Source organism: Mastigoproctus giganteus, chromosome 8 (assembly GCF_048544385.1).
Source record: "Mastigoproctus giganteus isolate SK-2022 chromosome 8, ASM4854438v1, whole genome shotgun sequence".
NCBI lineage: Eukaryota > Metazoa > Arthropoda > Arachnida > Uropygi > Thelyphonidae > Mastigoproctus > Mastigoproctus giganteus.
In genome coordinates, this window is record NC_143582.1 from 131,561,056 (window position 1) to 131,584,367 (window position 23,312).

Consider the following 23,312-nt stretch of genomic DNA (forward strand, 5'->3'; position numbering starts at 1 on the left):
TTGTTAGCAGGTCAGCTTTATCTTGGCTGCAGTGACAATAGAACGATCTGGTTTTGACAGAGATTATAGAGTAGAAATGCCCAAAAGTTGTGGCCAATAGCTTTGACAAGAGACCAGAATGCTCGACTACTATTAGGGCAAGAAGCAAGTTTTCTACCCTTAGCGTGTTCAAAATCTAGTTTGCAGTGATTAATATATCTCCTTTACAATTGTTGCGAGCTGTGGTGTAGGTAGAAAATCAAACTGAAGAATTGGAAACAAGCCAATTACAATATTCATCATTCTTCTCAGCCGTAGCACATTTATTGGAAAACCAAGGATTAGATAACGGATGAGATTTTAAAGTGTAATGTGGAATAAAGGATTCCATTCCTACAAGAATAATTTCACTGACATGATCTGACAAACATTGACATCAGAAGTTTTGAAACAGTAATCCGACCAAGGAAAAGAAGAAAAGAAATCTCGCAGGTCATCCCATTTTGCATTCTTGTAATGGCAAATGATACGAGTTTGGGAATAGCCGTGAGATAAAGGCTCCATTGGAGAAGAGACAATCACCAAATTGTGATCTGAGGTGCCTAAAGGACCACTCACATCGACCATCTACTTAGAAGGGTTGTTGTGAGAAAAAGATCAATGATTAGGATTGTCCAGTATTCTTGTAGGTAAATAGACAATCTCTGCAATGTCATTAGCAATTGCAAAAGCCTCAGCATCTCGACTAGCTGGGTCGGTGTGACTAGAAAATGGAAGCCAGCCAGAAATTAGGCAAGTTGGATTGGAGAAGGTCAGGTTTCAAAGAGAGGAAGTCTCCAAGTGATTAGTGGAGTTGGGAGAACGGTAGAGAAACAACAGATAAATTTTGACATAATGAGATTGAGAGATTGTAAGACAGAGAAGAGTGAAAAGAGGAGATTCCAAATTACCAAGTCTCTGACAGGGAATATCGGAACGGACATATGCACAAGTACCACCTTTGAGGCGAAAGAAATCATACAACGAATAATTTGGGCAACTGAGATGAGCAGTTGTTGAATCACCCTATAACTGAGTTTCTGTCAGAAAAAAGTACATGGGGTTTGGCAGACTGCAAGTGAGAATAGACATTGTTGAGATTAGAATTGATACCACGTATATTTTTGAAATGAACTAGGAAGTGTTTGGAAGATTTAGGTCTTTTCGCAGATAAGCTTACTCTATTAGTTTGAAAATTCATGGTGTATTCAATAGTAAGAAAAAGTGTGTGTGTGTGTGTGTGGGGGGGTGAGACGTGCTGTATGAAGTTATTAAATTTTTGGATATGACGTACATATGGTAAGATTATACATAGATCCTTGACATAACGTGGCCTCGACAATGCTGCCCCAGTCACCACCAGATACGGAGGATGCGGAAAGGTTAGGGAATGACCACTGCATATTCCGGAGCAATATGGCCTTAGTTGCTAATGCTCCTAAAAACCAAATAACAAACAACAACAAACAATGCTTCCCCCCCCCCCCCCCCAATACATTCTACTCTGACTCCCTCCAATCACTATCGGGCAGCGTAGAGGTAGCAAGATTATACACCAGCTGATGAGGAAGTCTCCCAAAGTGTTACCAATAGGGTCGGTCCGATGTACTAACTAGCAGCCGGTCTGTGAACACCGTTTTGGAGCTGTACCCTCTAAATGTAAGGAAGATTGGATCTCACTATGATGTTCATCATAACCTCAAAAGTCATCAGTCATACTGCATGATGGAAGAGATGGGGGAAGGGTTGATCAGAACTTAGCGTTGGAGACTAAACATGGATTCCACCACTTCGAGCCTCCAGTAAGCAAAGTGGTGGTATTGCACCTGTTGATGAGAGTCATCTAGCACCTAGTATTGCCTGGTAACACAGAGGGGTGGCATTCTTCCATGTGGTGTTGCGCCACACCTTGACCCCTGCTTACATTGGTTCACACCTGGGTGATCACTCACTGTGTGCTTATGCATGGAGGTTATACCCAGGATTACTAACAGTTCCATTGTCGTGAAGGTGGAAGCAGAGGATTTGGTTGTCACAGACCATCTGGACATCACCGAAATTGGGTCCACTTGACTTGAATGTCACCCAAATATCAGTTCCATCAGCGTTTTAGACTCCCAGGTAGCAAGTACAGCTTGTCTGGCCTATGTGAGAGAATGTCTGTGACAACCTCAAGGACCATAATTGCAGCATCTGGAGACTAGGCACCTCTGAGGTGAACTGATTGGGGTGTATAATGCCTTAAATGGTTTGAGCAAGCTCAATGCTGATGATATTCTGCCTCGTGCTCAGATTACACACCTGAATGGACACAAATTCAAATTGAAGAAAGAAGGTTGTAGAATAGATGTGGGGAAATTTGCATTTAGGCAGGGCTTGATTGCTGGAAAGAACTTCCATCTGTGATTGTTTGAAGTTGATAGGTTAAATAAATTCAAGAAAGAACTGTACATGCTTTTGGAGTGAATGGATGGGTGAAATAGGAAGTTTTCTTCTTTTTTTTTTTTTTTTATGCTTATTATGATGATGCTTATGATGCATATGATGCTTTCTTGCATCATATGCCTCTGTTAATGCTAATGCTAAATGCCCTTGAAATGGCAAGAGCAACTTCTTGAGTTTTATGAAACTTTTCCACTGAATTTGTCATGCGGATGGGTAACATAAACCAGAATATCACCCATGGATTGATACTAATGGAATCCATACTGGTAATCATTGATCAGATGGAAGGTTAAGAGTTTGCAGTTAATTGACTTCTCCATTACTTTAGAAAGAGTAAAAGTAATTAGATGGGAGGTATTTGCTACTCTTTTTAGAAACTGGCTGTATACGAACAAATTTCCAAGCAGAAGGTAAAACACTTCGGAATTATAAAGAGAAAAAAGGCGACATAGAACAGGAGTAAGAGTTCAGAACACACGTTTTGAAAACAATAGAAAAAAAAAAAAACCCATCAGGACCTGGAGCTTTCTTATCATTGAGACATTCAAAATTCTTCTGACATCCTTTGGACAGAAGACCACAGGAGACATTGAATGGAATGTATTGCAAATTGTAAGAGGTGGTTTACCAAGATCATGAATACACAAGTTGGAAAATAAAGTAGGATGCTACCAGGTTAGCATCTTTGGCTGAAGTGGCAGTAGAACCATCTGGTTTTGACAGAGGTGGGAATAGAGATGGGCAAAAGTAGTGGCCAATAGGTTTGGCCAGAGAACTGAATGCTTGACTGTGGCTTAGACAAGAAGCAAGTTTTGTATATTCTTAGCCCGTTTGAAATCTAGCCTGGACTGATGAATAACTGCTTTGCTATTGTTGTGAGCTTTGGTTTTAGCAGAAAATGAACCTGGAGATTTGGATACAAGCCAATTAAGATATGGAACATTCTTCCCTTTAACAGCCTTATCCTGTTTATTGGAAAACCAAGGTTTAGATAAAGGACAAGATTTTAAGGTGGGGTGTGGAATAAATAATTTAATCCCTACAAGAATAATTTCACTGATACAATCTGAGCAAGTGTTGGCACCACAAGGTTTGAAACAGTTATCTAACCAAGGAAAAGAAGTGAAGTCTTACAGATCATTCCATTTTGTATCCTTGTAATGCCAAACAACACACAAACTTGAGAATGGCCATGAGAGAAAGGCTCTGTTGGAGAAAAGACCATCACCAAGTTGTGATCTCAGGTGCCTAGAGTACCATACACTTCGACCATGTACTAAGAAGTGTGGTTTGTGAGAAAAAGATCAAGCTTGTTGGATGTATGGTTAGGATTATCAGGTATTCTGTTAGGTAAATGAACAATTTTGTGTGAGGTTATTAGCAGAAATCGAAACTATCAGCATCCTCACCAGTTGGGTTTGTGTGACTAGAAAACAGAAGCCAGCTGGACTTTTGAACATTAAAATCACCAAGGAAAATTACATTACTGTTAGGAAAGTTGGACTGCAGAAAGTCAAGTTTCGAAGAGAGGAACTGAAAGAGTTCCATGTGATTAGTGGAGTAAGGAGAACAATAGAGGCAAGAGATGAATGTGACAGAATGTGATGTAGAGAGATTTTAATCAAGAGAAAATTGAAAGGAGATTCCATATGACCAAGTCCTCTGACAGGGAACATCAGATCAGACATATGCACAAGTCCCACCTTTGAAGCGAAAGAAAATCATACAGACAACTGAGAATGACGAAGTGTTTGGGAGGTTTAGATCTTTTCACAGATAAGTTTGTTTTATTAATTTGACAATTCATGATATATTAAAAAGATAATTTAATAATAATGGGAGACTTTAACACAAAAGTTGGAGGCTTTTTGACAGATTTCAGTGACGTATTAGGAAAGTTTGGGATAGGAAATAGAAATGAGTGAGGAGAAGAACTCTTGAACTTCTGCAAAGAAAATAAACTATTCATCACCAACACGCTATTCTACCATAGATCTCAACATAAGTATACATGGACATCACAAGATGGAAATACAAAAAACTGTATCAACTACATTTTAATAAATAACAACTGGAAATCATCCATTTAAAATGTTAAAACTCAGAAATACAGATCTTGACACTGACCATGAACTGCTAGCAGCAACAATTAAATGGAAATTTAAAAATATGAAGCCAAAGAACAATAGAGCAACATTAAATATATCACGATTTGAAGAATACAAAATAAAGAAAATTTATGGGAAAACACTACAAGAAAAATTAAAAGATATAAACTATTGATTATCTGTGGAAAATATATGGGAGAAAACCAAACAGATAGTAGTAGTACTAGTAGTAGTAGTGGCATGTGATGCAAGAAAGCAAGTGTATGAGCTTATGCAGCATCAGCCAAAAAAAAAAAAAAAAAAAATCACACCATTCCCTCCAAATGCTTGTCCAGTTCCTCCTTAAATTTATTCAACCTATCAACTTGCACAACGACAGATGGAAGTTTGTTCCAGCAATTAACCACCCGCTGGCTAAAGGGAAATTTCCGCACATCTATTCTACATCTGTCTTTTCTTAATTTGAATTTATGCCCCCTTAGGTTCGTAATCTGAACAAGTGGAAAGATCCCATCAGAATTCAGCGTGCTCAACCCATTCAAGGCCTTATATACCTTAATCAGATCACCGCGCAGGTGCCTAGTCTCCAGCCACTGCAATTTGCAGAACTTAAGCCTCTCTTGGTAAGGGGATCCCTTCATTCCCCTCACCAATCTTGTTGCCCTTCTCTGTACATGCTCAAGTAAATCTACATCCTTCCTAAAATGAGGCCTCCAGACCTGTACGCAGTACTCAAGGTGTGGCCTGACCATTGCCTTATACAGAGGGATAATCACCTCCTTTTCCCTGCTAGCAAAATTCCTATATATCATTGACAAAACCCCATGACCTGCCCTGGCAGCCTGTCTGCATTGCTCAGAAAACTTCATATCTGACTGCACAATTACTCCCAGGTCTTTTTTATTTTCTACCACCTTAAGTGTAGTACCACACAGTTGGTAAGTTTCTCTGGGGTTACTTCTACCCATATGCAGTACTTTGCATTTGTCAAGGTTAAACTTCAGTTGCCACTTCTTAGCCCATCTGCCCAAATTATCTAGACCCTGTTGCAGTAGCACACTGCCATTACTGTCATTAACAACCCTGCCAACCTTTGTATCATCTGCAAACTTCGACATTAAGCCTGATATACCTTCATCAATATCAATATTGATAAATATACAAAACAACAGTGGACCTAACACCGAACCCTGTGGGACTCCACTAATAACATTAGTCCATGAAAAGCAGCACCCATTGATTACCACCCTCTGTCTTCTCCCACTTAACCATCCTTTTATCCATTGTAGCAACTTACCCTTAATACCATTCTGCTCCAATTTGTACAATAGTCTTTCATGCGCAACAGTGTCAAAAGCTGACTAAAGATGCAGCCTTAGAAACCTTGGGACCAACACCAAATAATCCTTGGATTATAGCAGAAATTTTAGCTGTATGGACGGAAAAAAGACAACTGAAAAACCTCCTAAACAAAGAAAATAGTCAAGAAAAAAGGAAAAATATAAAACCCTAAAACACAAAATAGACAACCTATGTAAAGCTGCTAAAAGGAAATGGTTGGAAGACAAAGCAAAGCAGTGCAAAGAGGCAAATAAACATCACGACTCTAAAACAGGCTATAAAGGAACTCTCTAAAACATACATCCTGAAAACATTGGCGATGAAAAATAAAAACAGGAAATATGGAAAGAATATTACCAAACCCTGTTCAAAGGGGAAGGAAAAAATGCTCTTGCCTTAGAAAATAGAAGAGATAAAGTACCCTCGATAACAAAAGAAGTTCAGAAAGCAATTAGCCAAATGAAGAATGACAAGGCACCCCAAAATGATGGTATCCAACCAGAATTACGGAAATTCGGAGGCGATACAGTATTAAAACACCTCGCACAATTGTTTAATCTAATTTTATTTACAGGTGATATACTGGAAAAGTGGAATAATAGTACCTACACACAAAAAAGGAGATAAAGAAAATTGTCAGAATTATATTACCCTTTCAAACCACATATATAAAATTAAGGATCTTACAAAATAGGATACTTAAAATATATGAAGAAACAATAGGGGAAACAAGCAGGATTTAGAAAAGATAGATCAACGATAGACCAAATATTCACACAAAACATCATTGCAGAAAATATTGGAATAAGAAGAAACCTCTTTATCTATGCTTCATTGATTTCAAGTAGGCATTTGACTCTGTAAACAGGGAAAATTTAATGAAACAACTACAAAAAAATCCTACTTGATCATGAAATAATCATGTTTGTAAATAATTCCTACAAAAATACAAAAGCAATAGTAAAATTCAACAACCTTAAAACAGAGAAATTTGAAATAGAGAAAGGAGTCATGCAGGGATGCCCTTTATCTCCATGTCTGTTTAATATCTACCTAGAAGAACTAATGAAATCATTTGAAGAAAAAAAGAGGCACAATAATAAATGGAAAAAATATAAACCACATAAAATATGCAGATGATATTGTGATTTTAACAGAAATCAAATAACAACTAAAAGAAATATTAATAAACATCGATAAAGCAAGCAACAATTATGGAATTAATATTAATAAAACCAAAGTAATGCAAATGGGAAAAAACATAGAAGACAAACATAAACATCAAAAATCAACAAATAGAACAAGTACAAAAATTTGTATACCTGGGCTCTCTAATAACCGGAAACCTAAATAATATTGACCAAATTAATCACAGACTGAACATCGGATGGACAAACATTAACAAACTCAAAAACATTTGGAAGAGCAATAATATCTCAAATAACATAAAAATTAAACTATATGAAACTGTCATCATACCCACAGCAACTTATGGATCAGAGAATTGGAGAATAAATAAAGAAAGAAAGGCAAAAATAATGTCATTTGAAATGAAATATCTAAGGAAAATCAATAAAACAAATTGGAGAGAACATAAAACTAATGAACAAGTAAGGAGAGATCTAAATTTTGAATGCAGAATAATAGAGCAGATCTACAAAAAATAACTTCAGTGGTTTGGACATGTGAACTAGATGAAACAACACAGGCTGCCTAATGTAGTACTGACAGGAAGAATTGGAGGTAAGAGACCACCAGGAAGACCCAAAAGAGAATGGCTCCAATGCCTAAAGGAAAACACAGGCTTTCAGAGTTATCAACAAATGATTCAAGAGATCGACAATGCTGGAGGATGATATCTAAATAGGGACTAACCCATGCCAAATGGAAGAGTAGAATGATGATGATGTATTCAGTAGTAACAAAAGGTGGGGAGGACATGTTGTATGAAGTAATGAAATTTATGGATATAGCGTACACATAGCAAGAATATTCCCAGCTGCTTGACAGTGCTCCCCCACATATACACTACTTGGACTCCTCCAGTCACTGTCTGGCAGAGTGGAGGTAGTGAGCCTCTTTAGCTGATCTGGTAGCCCTTTAGAGAGTTACCAATAACTTCATTCCAGTGGACTATCTATTAGCCGGCCTGCGAACACCATTTTACAACTGTATCCTTGAAATGTAAGGAAGATTGTATCTCACCATGATGTCTATCATAACCTCAAAAGACATTAATCACACTGCAATATAGAAGAGATGGGAGGATTGCCAGAGCTTTTCTCTGGAGACTAAACATGGATTCCACCACTTGAAGCCTCCACTGGCAGTAATGCATTGGATGATGAGAGCCATCTACCGCCTTATATTGCCTGGTAATAGAGAGGGTGGCATTCCTGTGTGTGTTGTGGGTGGTCACCTCCAGTATGCTAGGTGTTTTATTGCAGGACTAGCATATGGGGGGTTATACCCAGAGTTACTAACAGTCCCATAGCTTTGGCAAGAGACCAGAATGCTTGGCTACCATTAGGGCAAGAAGCAAGTTTTCTATTCTTAGCCTGTTCAAACTCTAGTTTGGACTGATTAATAACTGCTTTAGAATTGTTGAGCTTTGGTATAGGCAGAAAATGAAACTGAAGAATTGGAAACTAGCCAATTGAAGTTGTTTATTTAATATATTTAGTTTTTCAAAGATATCGGCTAAATAACTCACAAATGCTTTACCATCGACCGTTAACAGATGCTTCATTTTAGGTTTGTCACTAATAGTATCAAATAGTTCCATAAATCTTTTCAAGCAGTTCCCTTTCAAGAGCCACCTTACTTCAGTGTGAAGTAAAAGTCTCACATTCATTTTGTTCTTCACAAAAAAGCTTGAAGAGACACAAGTTTTCCCTATGAATAACACAATGCACAAGAAGCATTTCTGGATTCTCATCTTTCATCAATTTTAAGCAGCCATTTTTCTTGCCCATCATATTAGGAGCACCATCTGCAGCGCAAGATGTTATATTTTTCATTGATATATTATTGTCATCTAAGTAATTTTTTAGCTTATTATATATATCTTTGGAGGTAGTGGTGCTCTCTAATGATTTACAGAATAACATTTCTTCATTGCACATTCTTCTCTTGAACAGCCTTAGCTCATTTATTGGAAAACCAAGGTTTAGATAAAGGACGAGATTTTAAAGTGGAGTGTGGGATAAAGGATTCCATTCCTGCAAGAATAATTTCACTGACACAATCTGAACAAACGTTGACATCAGAAGTTTTGAAACAGTAATCCGACCAAGGAAAAGAAGAAAAGAAAGCTCGCATGTTATCCCATTTTGCATTTCTGTAATGCCAAACAACACGAAGTTGGGAATAGCTATGAGATAAAGGCTCCATTGGAGAAGAGACAATCACCAAGTTGTGATCTGAAGTGCCTAAAGGACCTCTCACTTCGACCGTGTACTTAGAAGGGTTGTTTGTGAGAAAAAGATCAAGTGTGTTGGCTGTATGATTAGGATTGTCCGGTATTCTTGTAGGTAAATGAACAATCTGCAACGTCATTAGTACAGTAAACCCCCCGCTATTCGCGTGGGTTACGTTCCTGAGAAATGCTGTGAATACCAAAAACGCGAATACTGAGTTATGGCTCCCATAGTAATAAAGGGGTTCCATTCCAAAGTATGAAATATATAAGAAAAACTATTCTAAAATTTTGTTTATGTATGTATTATATGTACCTTCATAATATGACTATGTACATAGACAGTACATAGTGAAATGCAAGCGTATGGCATCGAAATGAATATAAGAAACAATTTAATATTAAATGTAATATTTATTAGAAATTTCAAACAAATCTTTCAAACCAGTGCCTTTGCTAGCAAAAAAAAACTTATCCCACCAGTGTTATCACCAGTTTCCCTAAAGTGTTGATAAAGGAAGTTTTGCCTTTTCACGAATGATGAATGAACTTAATGGAATTTTATTTTGAGTTCGGTCTTCTATCCACAGATTTAAAGCCTTTTCCATTTTTCTAATTTAACATCCCGAGTTACAGAGCAAATTTTTGAACCAATTAGCGCGTTTTCACGGACCCTACGGCGGATTTTTTCTTCCAATTTCTTAACTGATCGTACCATTGACTCATTGATTTTATAATGTTTTGCCGCTGAGGAGACACTTTCACCATTAGAAATTTTATCTAATAACTCAATTTTATTCGCTAGGCATCACCTTCTTTGATCTTTTCACATTTCCCTTGTTATTCGTAGCCATATTTTTGTACGGGTAAAAAAAGAACTTGTCCACAATAAAGGCACTTTCTTCCATTAACACACTCGAAAAAGTTTGTTTTACACTGCTAAACGGTAGATTTATCACTTTTGGAAGCATATCAATTTATAAATTGATAAATTTGTTCAATTTATAAGCATATAAATTAAAAGCAAACGGCGAAACCTTCCATAACAAGCGCATAACACATACTGAACAAGGATTAGCGAGAAACATCCACGCGTGCAATTTTGTCACCCCTCTCCCCCCCCCACCCACTGAGTGCTGTTTTGACCGGGAAAGATAATTTTAGCCATGCCCGTGTTTTTTTATGATGGAAAATGTTCACGGCGCTTTAAAATTCACATTTCTTTAGGTTTCATTTTATATTAAATCTGCGACCGTGAATACAGATAACGCAAATAGCGAGGGTTTACTGTAATTGCAAAACCTGCCGGGCGGTGAGTGTGTCAGTCTAGTGATTTTGTGCTCTTACATTTCCTTTAATTTCAAGTGCAATTATGCAACCAAGTGTAGATTATTTCGGATATCCTGAAAGCTAAAGATGTCATCTATACAAAAGTTCCAACTATCGGCCCCGAATTTTTGAGGTAAACTTACTTTTGATAATTTTAGATAGACATAATTATATGCTTTAGCAGTAGTGACCGGATGCACGTGTATCATAGCACTTAGAGCGAATGCCACCCTGCTGCACATACTCGCAATTAGGCTAATCCCTGCCTCGAGCAACAAGGCTCCAACCCTCTGCCTTTTGTTTCTCAGGAAATAGAAAGTAGCTAATAGTGCACCGTGTTTGTTGTTTACTTGTTTGAACTTAAGAAGGGCAAGCTATACAATAAGGTAATTTATCTTCAGAGCTTACAAATTTACCCTACTTGATCATTTATTTTCAATGTATGTAAATATATTTTTCTAAAACATTGAAGTCAGCCTCCAAAAAATCGCCAACTTAGTTCAGCCCCTATTTGACCACTTACTTGTGGTTTTTTGGCAATTACAACGAGCTCTGCTTCAACTTACTACGAGTAGAAAATCGTTTATCCGTATTCCTCTCGTTAATCCAGATACCCACTAAAACAACATGAGCGACGCTGAAGTTGAACTGATAGTTAAGGGACAGACGGATTATCCAATCCGCTCAAGGAATGAGGCCCCGGCAACTGAGGAAGGTATGAATAAACCTACCAAGACCAAGAAGAAAGAGAAGGGTAGAAGAAGGTCTGCTACAGACGTCCCAACAACGAAGGGAGTCTCTGAAGAGGCTGCCAATGAATCATTCAGCGAATCTGACCATGAAGAACAAAAGAGTCAGGAAACTGAGCATGAAGGAAAAAAGAGTCAGTAACCCCCTATTATCCAGGCTCCCCCGTTGACTGGGACTCCAGTGGAACAGATTATTGCCATTAGAGAAACCCTAGAAAAATACATGGCTAAGCAATCAAGTAGAATTACTGCTGCCATTAGAACTGACGTGATAGAGATCTTCAGTAAAATGGAGACAGTGGTCCAAAAATTGCACGTCGACCACGAGAGGCTGAAAGCAAAAATCGAAGTTCTCACACAGGAGAGGGAAAAACAAATGCAACAACTCCCCCGCTCCTTTTCAGAGGTGTTGAGGAATGGAGCTCAATATGTGCCTAACCAACCAGGAAAAGTACAAAACCGAAAGGTGGTAAGAAAGCCTGAATCACATGTTATTTTGGTTAAACCAGTGGAAGACGCACATTTAGATACCAGTGAAGCGGTCAAGGAAGCACTCACAAAAAACTTCAAGGAGCAGATGAAAACTGTAAAAATAGAGTATTAGAAAGACCAGGCATCCAGGAGTCTTAATAGAAACAGACACCGGGGAGGGGGCACAAACCATCCTGAATAATGCTGACATGACAAATTTCGGGCTTAGGGCAGAAGCCCCAAAGAAAAAAGGGCCTTCAGTTGTGATCTTTGATGTGGACGAGAGCTTAACACCAGAGGAGCTCAAAGCCGAGATCTTTAATAAAAATCTAAGTATATACCTGCAAGATGAGGCTAGCGTGGATGGTATTATTCCGAAATACAAAACGAAGACCAAGTCACCTACAAACGTAAACTGGGTAATCGAACTATCAACCAGAGCATGGCAAATTCTGGGAGCTCAAAACAGAATATTCATTGGATGGAGCAGCCATAGATTCAAAGAATATATTCCTGTCCGCAGATGTTACAGGTGTCTCCGCTTTGGCCATACCTCACATACTTGCAATCAGTGTGAATCCACATGTGGCCACTGTGCCCAAAAGGGACACGACTATAAGGATTGTCCTGTCCTGTCAGCCGCCAAGCTGCGCAAATTGCAAGGCTGCAAAGGCTCCACACCAACATTCCATCCGAGATACCAACTGCCCTGTCTATCTAAAAGTAAAGAGTCTTTACCAAATGCGAATAAATTATGGATAGAATTCTTTCTCCCAATTACCAACTAGAGATAAGAATTGTACAATTAAATGCGCAGAGAGCAAGAGTTGTTGCAGACCAGCTGAAGATAAAGGCTGAGGAAAAACAAATAGATCTAATCCTGCTCCAGGAGCCCTATGTTCGCTCTGGGGTGGTTATGGGCTACCCCTCATCATATAAAATTATCCACTGTACAAATGACCAACCATGGGCTGCGATTGTCATCAGAAACCCTGATATCACAGCAACCAAGATCACCCCACTATGCACTTCCATCAGTGCCTGTGCCCAAATCATGACATCTCTTGGATCACTGTTCATCCTTTCTCTCTACAGCCATCCAGGTGAAGACATCACTGCTGCGATCTCTCTGATTGAAATGGCACTCCAGCTCCTCCCGGGTGGGTATCTACTGATAGGCATGGACTCAAACTGTCGCTCGCCACTCTGGCACAGTCAGGCACCAGATAGGAATGCCCTAGGAAATGGCTCAAGACTGGAGGACCTTATCCTCACATCAGGCTTACAAATCTTAAACCGCCCAAGACATCTACCCACTTACAGTGGCCCACTCTGGGAGAGCGAAATTGATATCACAAATGGCTACGCCTGACTTAGCCTACAAACTTTCCGGCTGGACGGTCCAGGAGTCCTGGACCACTTCAGACCACAGAGCGATCACATTCTCCCTTGTTCGCTCGGTGGAACGCATCGCATAGATTCCAAAGGACATTGTGCGTTATAACACCAAAAAAAACGGATTGGCAACGCTTCCTTGTGGAACTGTCCAGAAGGCTACTGGATGATGTTCCTCTACTGGCTTCACTCTCGCCAGATCACTGTGTACGCAATATTACTGTCATCATCAAAAGTGCCTGTGATCTGTCCATTCCGCGTAGGAGACCATACCGCTATGCTGTCCCCTGGTGGAATACAGACCTTCGGGACTTAAGAAAGAGGGCACAACAAGCCAGGAAAACTTACCAACGTGCACGTGCCCATCTTCCCCCACATGAGGTTGAAGCTGCCCGGGAGGCATATCGGGTAGTTAGAAACATGTACACCAAGGAAATTCGTAAGTGTAAGACGGAATCATGGCACACCCTGGTCTCTACTATTGGCAGTGAAGACCCATGGGGCATCGTGTTCCGCATCGTCACCAATAGGCTGCCTAGAGGTGAGGTTCTTAGTACAACTCTCAAACCGGATGGCTCTTCAACCTTTACCTGGTCTGACTCAATAAACAATATTCTTGATTCCATTTACCCTACTGAATTTACAGCGATGTCACTGGAGCAACAGCAGTTCATCGACAGTAATCAAGCTTATCAGCCAGAGGCTACAGAACCGCCCTTCACTATGTTAGAGATGAATATGGCTCTGGCTAAAATGAAAGATAGCAAAACGCCAGGTGCTGACTTACTCGAAGTCGATGTAGTCAAGAAATTCGCTGAAGTCTATCCCACCACACTCTTGAGCCTCCTCAACAGGTGCCTTGCTGAAGGAACTTTCCCTGTACCCTGGAAGACTGCTACTCTCAAGCTGATCCTGAAAAATCCAGATAAACCGCCCCAACTTCCTGCTTCCTACTGACCAATTGCTCTGCTCTCCGTTTTGGCCAAGCTTCTAGAACAACTTCTGCTGTATCGCCTTTCCATCTGCTATACTGATAAGCAACTCACCTCACCATGTCAGTTTGGATTCAAGACAGGCTCCAGCACTGAAGATGCTATACACAACTTGATTACCCAGGCCACACATACAACTTCAAAGTATACTCTAGCCATCATGGTGGACTTTGCTGGTGCCTTCGATCGACTGTGGTGGCCCAGTGTCCTTCGGAGGCTTCGGCAGGCAAACACCAAAAACCTATACAATAGTCTAAAATCCTATCTCAGCAATAGAAAATTACAAGTTGTAAACAAATACCAGACTATGACAAGATGCGTTCACCGGAGTTGCCCCCAGGGCTCTGTCCTTGGGCCATTCCTCTGGTCCATTGTTCTGGACGAGTTCCTGGGATGTGACCTGGGTGGAGCCAGACCCTTAGCCTTTGCTGATGATCTTGTTCTAGTGGTGCAAGGTGACACAAGAGCGGCACTGGAAGCAAAAGCAAATACAGCTCTGGAAAAGCTCCAAAACTGGGCAGCACTCCACAACCTCTCAATTTCTGGTGAGAAAACAAAATCGATTCTCCTCAAAGGAAAGCTACAAATACGCAGGCCTCCAACAATGAAGTTAAATAACATCCCTATACGTCTCTACACAGAAGTCAAATACCTGGGAATCTACATTGACACCGGTCTTACCTTTCACTCTCATCTGAAGTACTTATCCACAAAAATCCGAAAGTATACAGCTATGATAAGAAGAGTCAGCTGAGCGGACTGGGGTTTGAAGCATAAAGCTTTGTCTCTCATCTATAAAGCGGTGTTTCTCCAAATTGTGTGTTATGGAGCCTCAGTTTGGTGTACAAAGGCTATCCTGGAAAAGAACAAGCGTAAACTTGACTCAATACAAAGATTCATGATGTTATCTATTTGCAGGGCATGTCTCACTGTCAGCACCCCTGCCCTACAGGTTGTTACTGGATGCTTGCCACTCTATCTTGAGGTGATTAAAAGGGGACTTTACCATCGATTAAAGAAGGGAATTCCGACACAGTTGTTAAATCTTCAACTGCAGCTTACCAATGACCTGAAACAAGAAAGAAAACGTATCTTCACACACCTTCAAGGAATTTGGCAGCATTCATGGGAAACCACGCCAAAGGAGAAATTACCAGAAGATTCCTCCCATCCATTGACATGACTTTCCTGAAGTCTCCTTCCTGGTTTTCACCTGGTCTGCAAGTTACATTCCTGATCACAGGACATGGGCCCTTTCAACAAAAATTGACAGCAATGGGAATTGAAAGCAATCCATTCTGCCACTGTGGCGAAGAGGAGTCATGGGGGCATGTCATGTATGAGTGCCCTGCTTACGATGATTGTAGGCTCAAATTTTTTACTGAAATCCAGGAGAACCCTCGTAACCACGAAACATACCTGCTTCAGAATGAAACAACATACAAAGCTTTAACAAGTTACGCACAAGCTGTCTTTACCATCAGACGGGCAAAGTTTGCTGAACTTAGAGCTGCTCAGAACAACGACCTTCAAGTGCAAACACAAACTGGGGTCGGATAGCATTTTCCCAACTGATAAAAAGAGTAAGACTGAAGATTAAAATGCTATGCTGGCATCATCATGGTTGGCACTCCTTGAAAAGCTGACCCCCAGAGAGTGCTTGGCCTTTGGCACTCGCACAGTGGCGCCTGCCCCTGTGACTTTTGATCCCTCTACCCATCCCCTATTTCTCCTTACTCGGGTGGACTGCCTTCTCTATCTGTCCACTTTAGCTTGTTCTTCACATTCAGATCCCTCTTCCTCTTGTTCCCCAGGCCTTCTCTTCTCTTCCTCTCTTTTTTTTTTTTTTAAATTGGTCTTCGTCTAGGACGCTCAGGCGACCCTGGCGGAGACCAGCCAGAGAATAATGGGCAGCCTGGCTACCTCCTAGTGGTGTGTGCGGGCAACGTGAGGTCCCACCAGGGCCCCTGCGGCCAAATGCCAGGACACCCAACAGAACCTAACGCAATATGTCATATACAACAGACAACACTTTTTTGGCATTTACAGTAGTTCTGTATTTCTTCACAGCGTACATATGGCGCAGATGTGAGAAATCACAGGTGGTGCCTGACCCTAACACTATGCACACTATGTAATTGCAAAAGCCTCAGCTTCTTGACCAGCTGGGTCGGTGTGACTAGAAAATGGAAGCCGGCTGGATTTGTGAACATTAAAGTCACCAAGGAAAATTACCTCACTGTTAGGAAAGTTGGACTGGAGAAAGTCAAGTTGCAAAGAGAGAAAGTCAAAGAGCTACAAGTTATTAGTGGAGTTTGGAGAACGGTAGAGATAACAGATGAATTTGACCCAATGAGGTAGAGAGATTTTAAGCCAGAGAAGATCAAAGAGAGGAGATTCCAAATTGTTAAGTCTCTGACAGGGAATATCAGATAGGGCATATGCACAAGTACCAACTTTGAGGCGAAAGGAATCATACAGCGAATAATTTGGATATCTGAGATGAGCAGTAGTTGAATCAACCGATAACTGAGATTCTGTCAGAAAAAGTACATGGGGTTTGGCAGACTGCAAGTGGAAATGGACATCGTGGAGATTAGAATTGAGACCATGTATATTTGTGAAATGAATTAGGAAGTGCTTGGTAGGTTTAGATCTTTTCGCAGATAAGCTTGCTCTGTTAGTTTGACAATTCATGATGTACTCAATAGTAAGAAAAAGTGGTTGAGACATGCTGTATGAAGTAATGAAATTTTATCCAGATCCTTGACATGACGTGGCCTTGACAATGCTCCCCGCATACACACTACTCGGACTGCCTCAAGTCACTATCTGGCAGAGTAGAGGTAGCAAGATTATACACTAGCTGATCCGGAAGTCTCCTAAAGAGTTACGAATAGGTTCGGTCCAGTGTACTAACTAGCGGCCGGCCTGCGAATACCGTTTTAGACTGTACCCTCAAAATGTAAGGAATATTGGATCTCGCCACGATGTTCATCATAACCTCAAAAGTCATCAATCATACTGCATGATGGAAGAGATAGGGAAGAGTTGACCGGCACTTAGCTCTAGAGACTAATCATGGGTTCCACCACTTCAAGCCTCCAATAAGCAAAGTGGTGGTATTGCACCGGTTGGTGAGAGAGTCATCTACCACCTAGTACTGTCTGGTAATATAGAGGGGTGGCATTCCTCCATGTGGTGTGGGTGCCACACCTCGACCCCTGCTTACATTGGTTCACACCTGGGTGGTCACCCATCATGTACTTGTGCATGGAGGTTATACCCAGATTAGAGCTTGATTCCTGTTCCTGAGAAAATAATGTCAATAGTTAAAGAATGAATTCAGGATCATCTTTACAGGAATGGAGTTCTATGACAATCACAGCACTCATTTGTTTTGGAGGCCTTTTCTGACCAATGTGATCAGCCCTATGACTTACTCACAACGGAACTGGATGGAAAAAATAATTTTGAAATCATATACTTAATATCAGTGAAGCTTTTGATACTGCTCAACATGAAAAACTGCTGTACAAAAAGGAGCAGTGTTGAAAGTATACCACTATGGATAAAGGGATAGTTGAATTTCAGTCAGAGCATGGTTATTAATAATGACTGCTCTTCATGGACTAATGTTATTAGTGAAATCTCTCAGGGATCATTTTTCAGTATTTATTGACAATTTAAGTAATTGATAGAATCTCTTAAAGTACCGTATAAGAATTAGACTAATGGGAGAAAATTAATAAAGGCTTAATTTCCGGTTCTCACCTCAATTGATCTGCTTCGTTCTATGACCTTATACAAAATAATCCTATTCCACTTTAACATCATATAACAAAGCAGATCAATTGAGGTTATTACCGAAAATTAAACCTTTATGCTATTTCTCCCATTAGTATTTATTGACAGTATTGATGGAAGTATATCAAGCTTCATGTCAAAGTTTGCTTATGGTTCAAAGGTTGGTAGAATGGTTAATGCACAAATCAGGGTATGCTATCGCAACACAACCTTGAGAAATTATGTAGATGTGCTGAGAAGTCTCAATTGAAATTTAACATTGGTATGCCATGTGGATAGCAGTATTCCTAGAATAAAATAAACCAACTGGTACCACACTCAAGTTGGTGGAGAGTGAAAATACCTGGGATTAATTGTATAGCCTGTCATGAAGTACTCAGGCTGCCAGGACAGCTCGGTGATATATTTATGCCAGCATATACAAGGAAGTAATTATCTTGATATATATAAGGATGGTTAGGCTGCATTTTACAGGTCTGGAAAGATATTATCCTTCTATACCTGTATAAGCAGCATGTTTCTTTTACCAAAAGAAACAAGGCAACTGCAAGAAGATATAATTGAAGTATGTAGGGCTTTAAATTGATTGCATAAACTGAATGCTGATGGCTTCTTTACTCTTTCTTGGACAGTTAAATTTAATCAATTTAAATTGAAAAAGAATGGTTGCAGTACAGATGCACATGAATTTACTTTCAACCAGGAAATAATTGATCAATGAGCAGATGGTTATTAGAGCAGATGAACAAATAATGTGGGTATTTTTTTAAAATTTTATTGCCAATGATGTATAAGTTTGTTTGAGCATTTACACCCCCCCATTACTTAAAACTGTCCTGCTTTAAAAATAAATCCTCTCTTGTGTAGTCTCTGCAAAAGGTAGAATGTCATCGAAATTTAGCTTACTCGATCTGTTCAAGGCCTTACACGCCTCAATTAGATCTCCCAGCAGGTGCCTAATTTGCAGAATTGAAGCCTTTCTTGGTAAGAGTATCCTTTTGTTCCCTTCACCAGTCTGGTTGAAGATGGGTGAAGTCTTCAACTTTACCAGGCAACTTCCCAATACCAATTCCAGCAAATATCTACATCTTATCTACATATTCAAGATGTAGGTACAGAAGCTCTCTGTACCTACATCTTGAAGGTACAGAAACCTATAAGTGGCTGCTGCTACTTGGTTTCTATATATAGAAATCTTATCTTACCATATCTTGTCTGTGTTTCCAAGTAATTGTAGACAGTTTATAATAGATGGCAGTAAGAAAATAATTTTGAATATTATCAGAATTTGGCCAAAATTGGAAAACTTATGAAACCGTAATTTGATGAAACTGAATCATGTGATACATAAATAGATTACTTCCTTGTGGGGAGGGGAGATGTGTTTTTATTTTTTAGAATAATTTCACTCTACTGTTGGACATCTGAGTAAAAACAAGAAAAAAAAGTTGATATTCAAAGGGTTTTGTGTACATGGTGTTTATTTTTACAAAACTTAAATATTAAATTTCACAAAAACCTTACTTCATATATTCCACTGCTTTTGGAAATTCACTGCCTGTAGCCCACATGCATTTGTTAAATTTGCTCTCACACTCCTGCATGTGTTCTGAAAACTCACCAGCATGAGCCCACTTGTTTGACCAGTTCACTTAAGAAGGGGGTTTTACCATGCTTTTGTAATATCTTATCAGAAATACATTTCTTGAGACTTTTGTTATTGTTGTTTGTTATTTGGTTTTTAGGAGCATTAGCAACTAAGGCCATATTGCTCCAGGAATATGCGGTGGTCATTCCCTGACCTTTCCGCATCCTCCGTATTTGGTGGTGACGGGCTCGAACCCCGGTCTAATCAAGAAGCGTGTGCTACGCACTGCTGCTCCTTCCCACCTGGCTACGGAGGCGCCACTTTTGTTATGCATGTGTTAAGTCACATCATAGTTGCACAATATGAGCTTCATTGTATGAAAATTATATTAATACAAAATTTAGAGTGATACATGTTTTATTTCAGACCTTTGCAGTTTATTCTAGAATTGAAGGGAGACGGTTAACTCCATCAGAGGTATTTACGGGATTAGCATTATTTAACCAACTGACAGTTCCACTGTATATCATTCCCTTTGTTATACCTATTGTAATCAATTCTTTGGTGAGTATTTGTTTATTTTTATAATGTATTATTATTGTGAGCAGTTAGATTAATTTTGTGAATAAAAAAAAAATAACTTTATTTGTAAATACAAATGTTATGTCTCTAAGACTATTGTACAAAATGGAACACCAAAAATACTACCAGGTCTATACTTTCAAGATATAGAAGAAATCAAAATAAAATTATATAAATAAGAAAGAAACAAAACAACACCCACCTTCAACATTGCAAACAATGATTCTCTGCCCAAGGAAATGCACCTTGACACCCACACCCACCAAAGGAAGATTGCCACTTGAACAATAAATAAAATTAATCTGATGGTGGTGTCATCCTAAATGTAATAAAAATGGTGGCAGCTCATTTGACATGTGCCTAACTTTCTTTTTAATTTTTTGGGTTTTTTTGAATTCTCAAGAATTAAAAAAAAATTCCAAATTTTTTTGTCTTTTCTTGATGTGCAGTACTCACAGGTACTTTTTTAAGTTTTAACAAAATATTAAAAATTTTAGAATGTTTCTGATCTTTTATTTAAAAGTATTATATAAAAAAAAAAAAATATATATATATATATATATATATATATATAGGGTGTTTCAAAAATGATGATCTATAATTTAATGGTGAAAAGTACAAAAACTAAAATAAGCAAAAACGTATGTCCCAGTGAACGTCTGGCCGCAAATGAAGATTTTCAAGATAATGCACATTTTCTGTTAAGATCCACCACTGACCTCTGAACCACTCCCATTGAAAACAAACCTTGAGGTAGTTGCAGTACGAGTCAATGTTAATTTTGACTTGATTATCGCCTCGCTATACTTGCCCCCTAATCAAAATATAAGCTATGTTGACCTAAAAGAACTAGTGGTACAAATTCCTCAACCCTACTTTATCCTAGGAGACCTCAATAGTCATCATCCTTTATGGAGAAATCAAAACATGGACAAATTATAGGAAAATTACTTGACCAGCACAATTTGATTACACTCAATAATGGCACACACATATGCATTTACCTACAGGATCTACTTCAGCTATTGATGTGTCTCTATTCTCAGCATCCATATATCCTCTATTTGGATGGACTATTCATAGCAATCCACTGGGTAGTAACCATTATCCAGCGAAAAGTTGGATTGAAACAAACATCCCCTCTTTTCAAACAGAACTGTCAAAGGGAACTTTTTCAAAGCAAAATACAAGCAACTAGCAATACTGGAAGAAAAGCAGGTCCAGCAAACATCCATAAACTTGGCCACAGAATATATATCTAACCAAATACTACAGGCAGCTGACCAAGTGATTCCAAAGAAATCCATCAAAATATCAGCGCGCTCAAAATTGTGGTGGAATAATAAATGCAACACTGCTTAAAAAGAAAAGAACAGAGCATGGAACATCTTTAGGAAGTTTCTAACAACTGCAAATCTCATCAGGCTCAGGCAAAAGCAAAACATATTAGGCAGACTAGCAAAATGGAAGCATGGAGACGTTTCGCCTCCATAATTACAAGAACTACAAAAACACAAATGATATGGGCAAAAAAACGACATATATACTCAAAACATCCTCACACCAACCTTCCCATACTAACTGTAAATGGTTGTGATGTTACAACACCAGTGGAGATTGTGAATGCATTTGGCAAATCGTTCATGAAAATCTCAGCCATGACACCTTACACACCTCTTTTTCAGGTACACAAGGCACAGGCTGAGAAACATTTCATCAACTTTGAATCAGTATCTAGTCCTGCATACAATCTCCCCTTCACAATGTCTGAATCTACCATGCTTTAGCCACCACTAAACTCAGCGCAGCAGGACCAGACGGAATACATTACATCATGATAACACAACTTACTGGACCCACCCTTAAGACACTGTTACTACTTTATAACAGAATTTTTAAAGAGAATACCTTCCCCGACAAAAGTCATAATGCTTATGTTTTGGCTTTTCCGAAACCAGGAAAAAAGACCCTACAAATCCACAACATTACCGACCCATTGCACTCACCAGCTGTATTAGCGAGGTCCTAGAAAAAATTATCAGTGCCTGCCTGGTTTCTATTCCAAAACAACTTTCTTAACCCAATACAATGCGGTTGCCGTGAAGGCAGATCCACTCTTGACTTACTCATCAGGGCAGAAATAAACATCCGTGATGCTTTTGTACGAAAAGAACACAATGTCATAGTTTTCTTTGACATAGAAAAAGCGTTTGACACAGCTTGGAGGTATAGTTGTATAGTTTGTAATAATATATTATTATTATTATTCGCCATATGGTGCAAGGAAGCCTGAGGCTTATGCTGCACCAGCCAAAAAAAAAATTTCCCAAGTTATCCTGAGAGAGAGAGAGAGAGAGAAATAAAATCAGAAGTAGCAAGGAATCACCAAAAAAAAGAGAAGAATGATGACATCCAGCTTAGGACTCTGGGTGTGCCAAGCCCATATGTGAACCCCTGGGATTAAATGAGCCCGTATGATATAACGCGAAACCTATACGATCTAGGACTATGCGGACACCTGCCAAAATTTATCAAAAACTTCCTCCATAATTGCTCATTTCAAGTTAGTCAACAACCAGTTATCTTCCAAGTTTTATCCAGGAAGAAGGGGTCCCGCAAGGTTCAGTACTAAGTGCCACCTATTTAACATAACAATGAACTCCATATCACAGGATCTACCACAGACAGTGTCCACTACTCTGTATGCCGATGACCAGTATCTCCTGCCATCTGCCTAATATGCAAATGGTAGAAAGACAGTTGCAAGGTGCTATCAACAAAGTTGTAAAATGGTCCCAAAACAATGGTTTTCACCTCTCACCACAAAAGACTGTTGGGATACCCTTCTCTAGGAAGCATAACCTACATTCATACCCAGAACTTCACCTAGAAAATAAAATGATCCCAGTGGTTCATAGTGTCCACTTTCTTGGTTTGGTTCTAGACCAAAAACTTACCTTCCTCGAACATATAAAAGAACTCCAGATTACTTGCCTTAAGAAGCTAAACATCTTAAGAGTACTATCTGGTACAACCTTGGGAGCTGACCATTACATGCTACTGCCTTTG

At 39.3% G+C, this 23,312-nt stretch overlaps 1 protein-coding gene across 2 annotated transcripts in view; it reads left to right on the forward strand.

Annotated features, from left to right (window-relative positions):
• Window positions 1–23,312, forward strand: part of LOC150081824 (ATP-binding cassette sub-family C member 8-like) — a 1,084,700-nt gene that overhangs the window by 247,162 nt on the left and 814,226 nt on the right. Inside the window, exon 10 of one of the 2 annotated variants that reach the window (XM_090378918.1) lies at window positions 20,088–20,225. The exons of the other annotated variant lie outside the window; for it this stretch is intronic. Coding sequence (XP_090235044.1) covers window positions 20,088–20,225 — 138 coding nt within the window. The remainder of the gene's footprint in view (window positions 1–20,087; window positions 20,226–23,312) is intronic. 2 annotated transcript variants of the gene reach the window in all.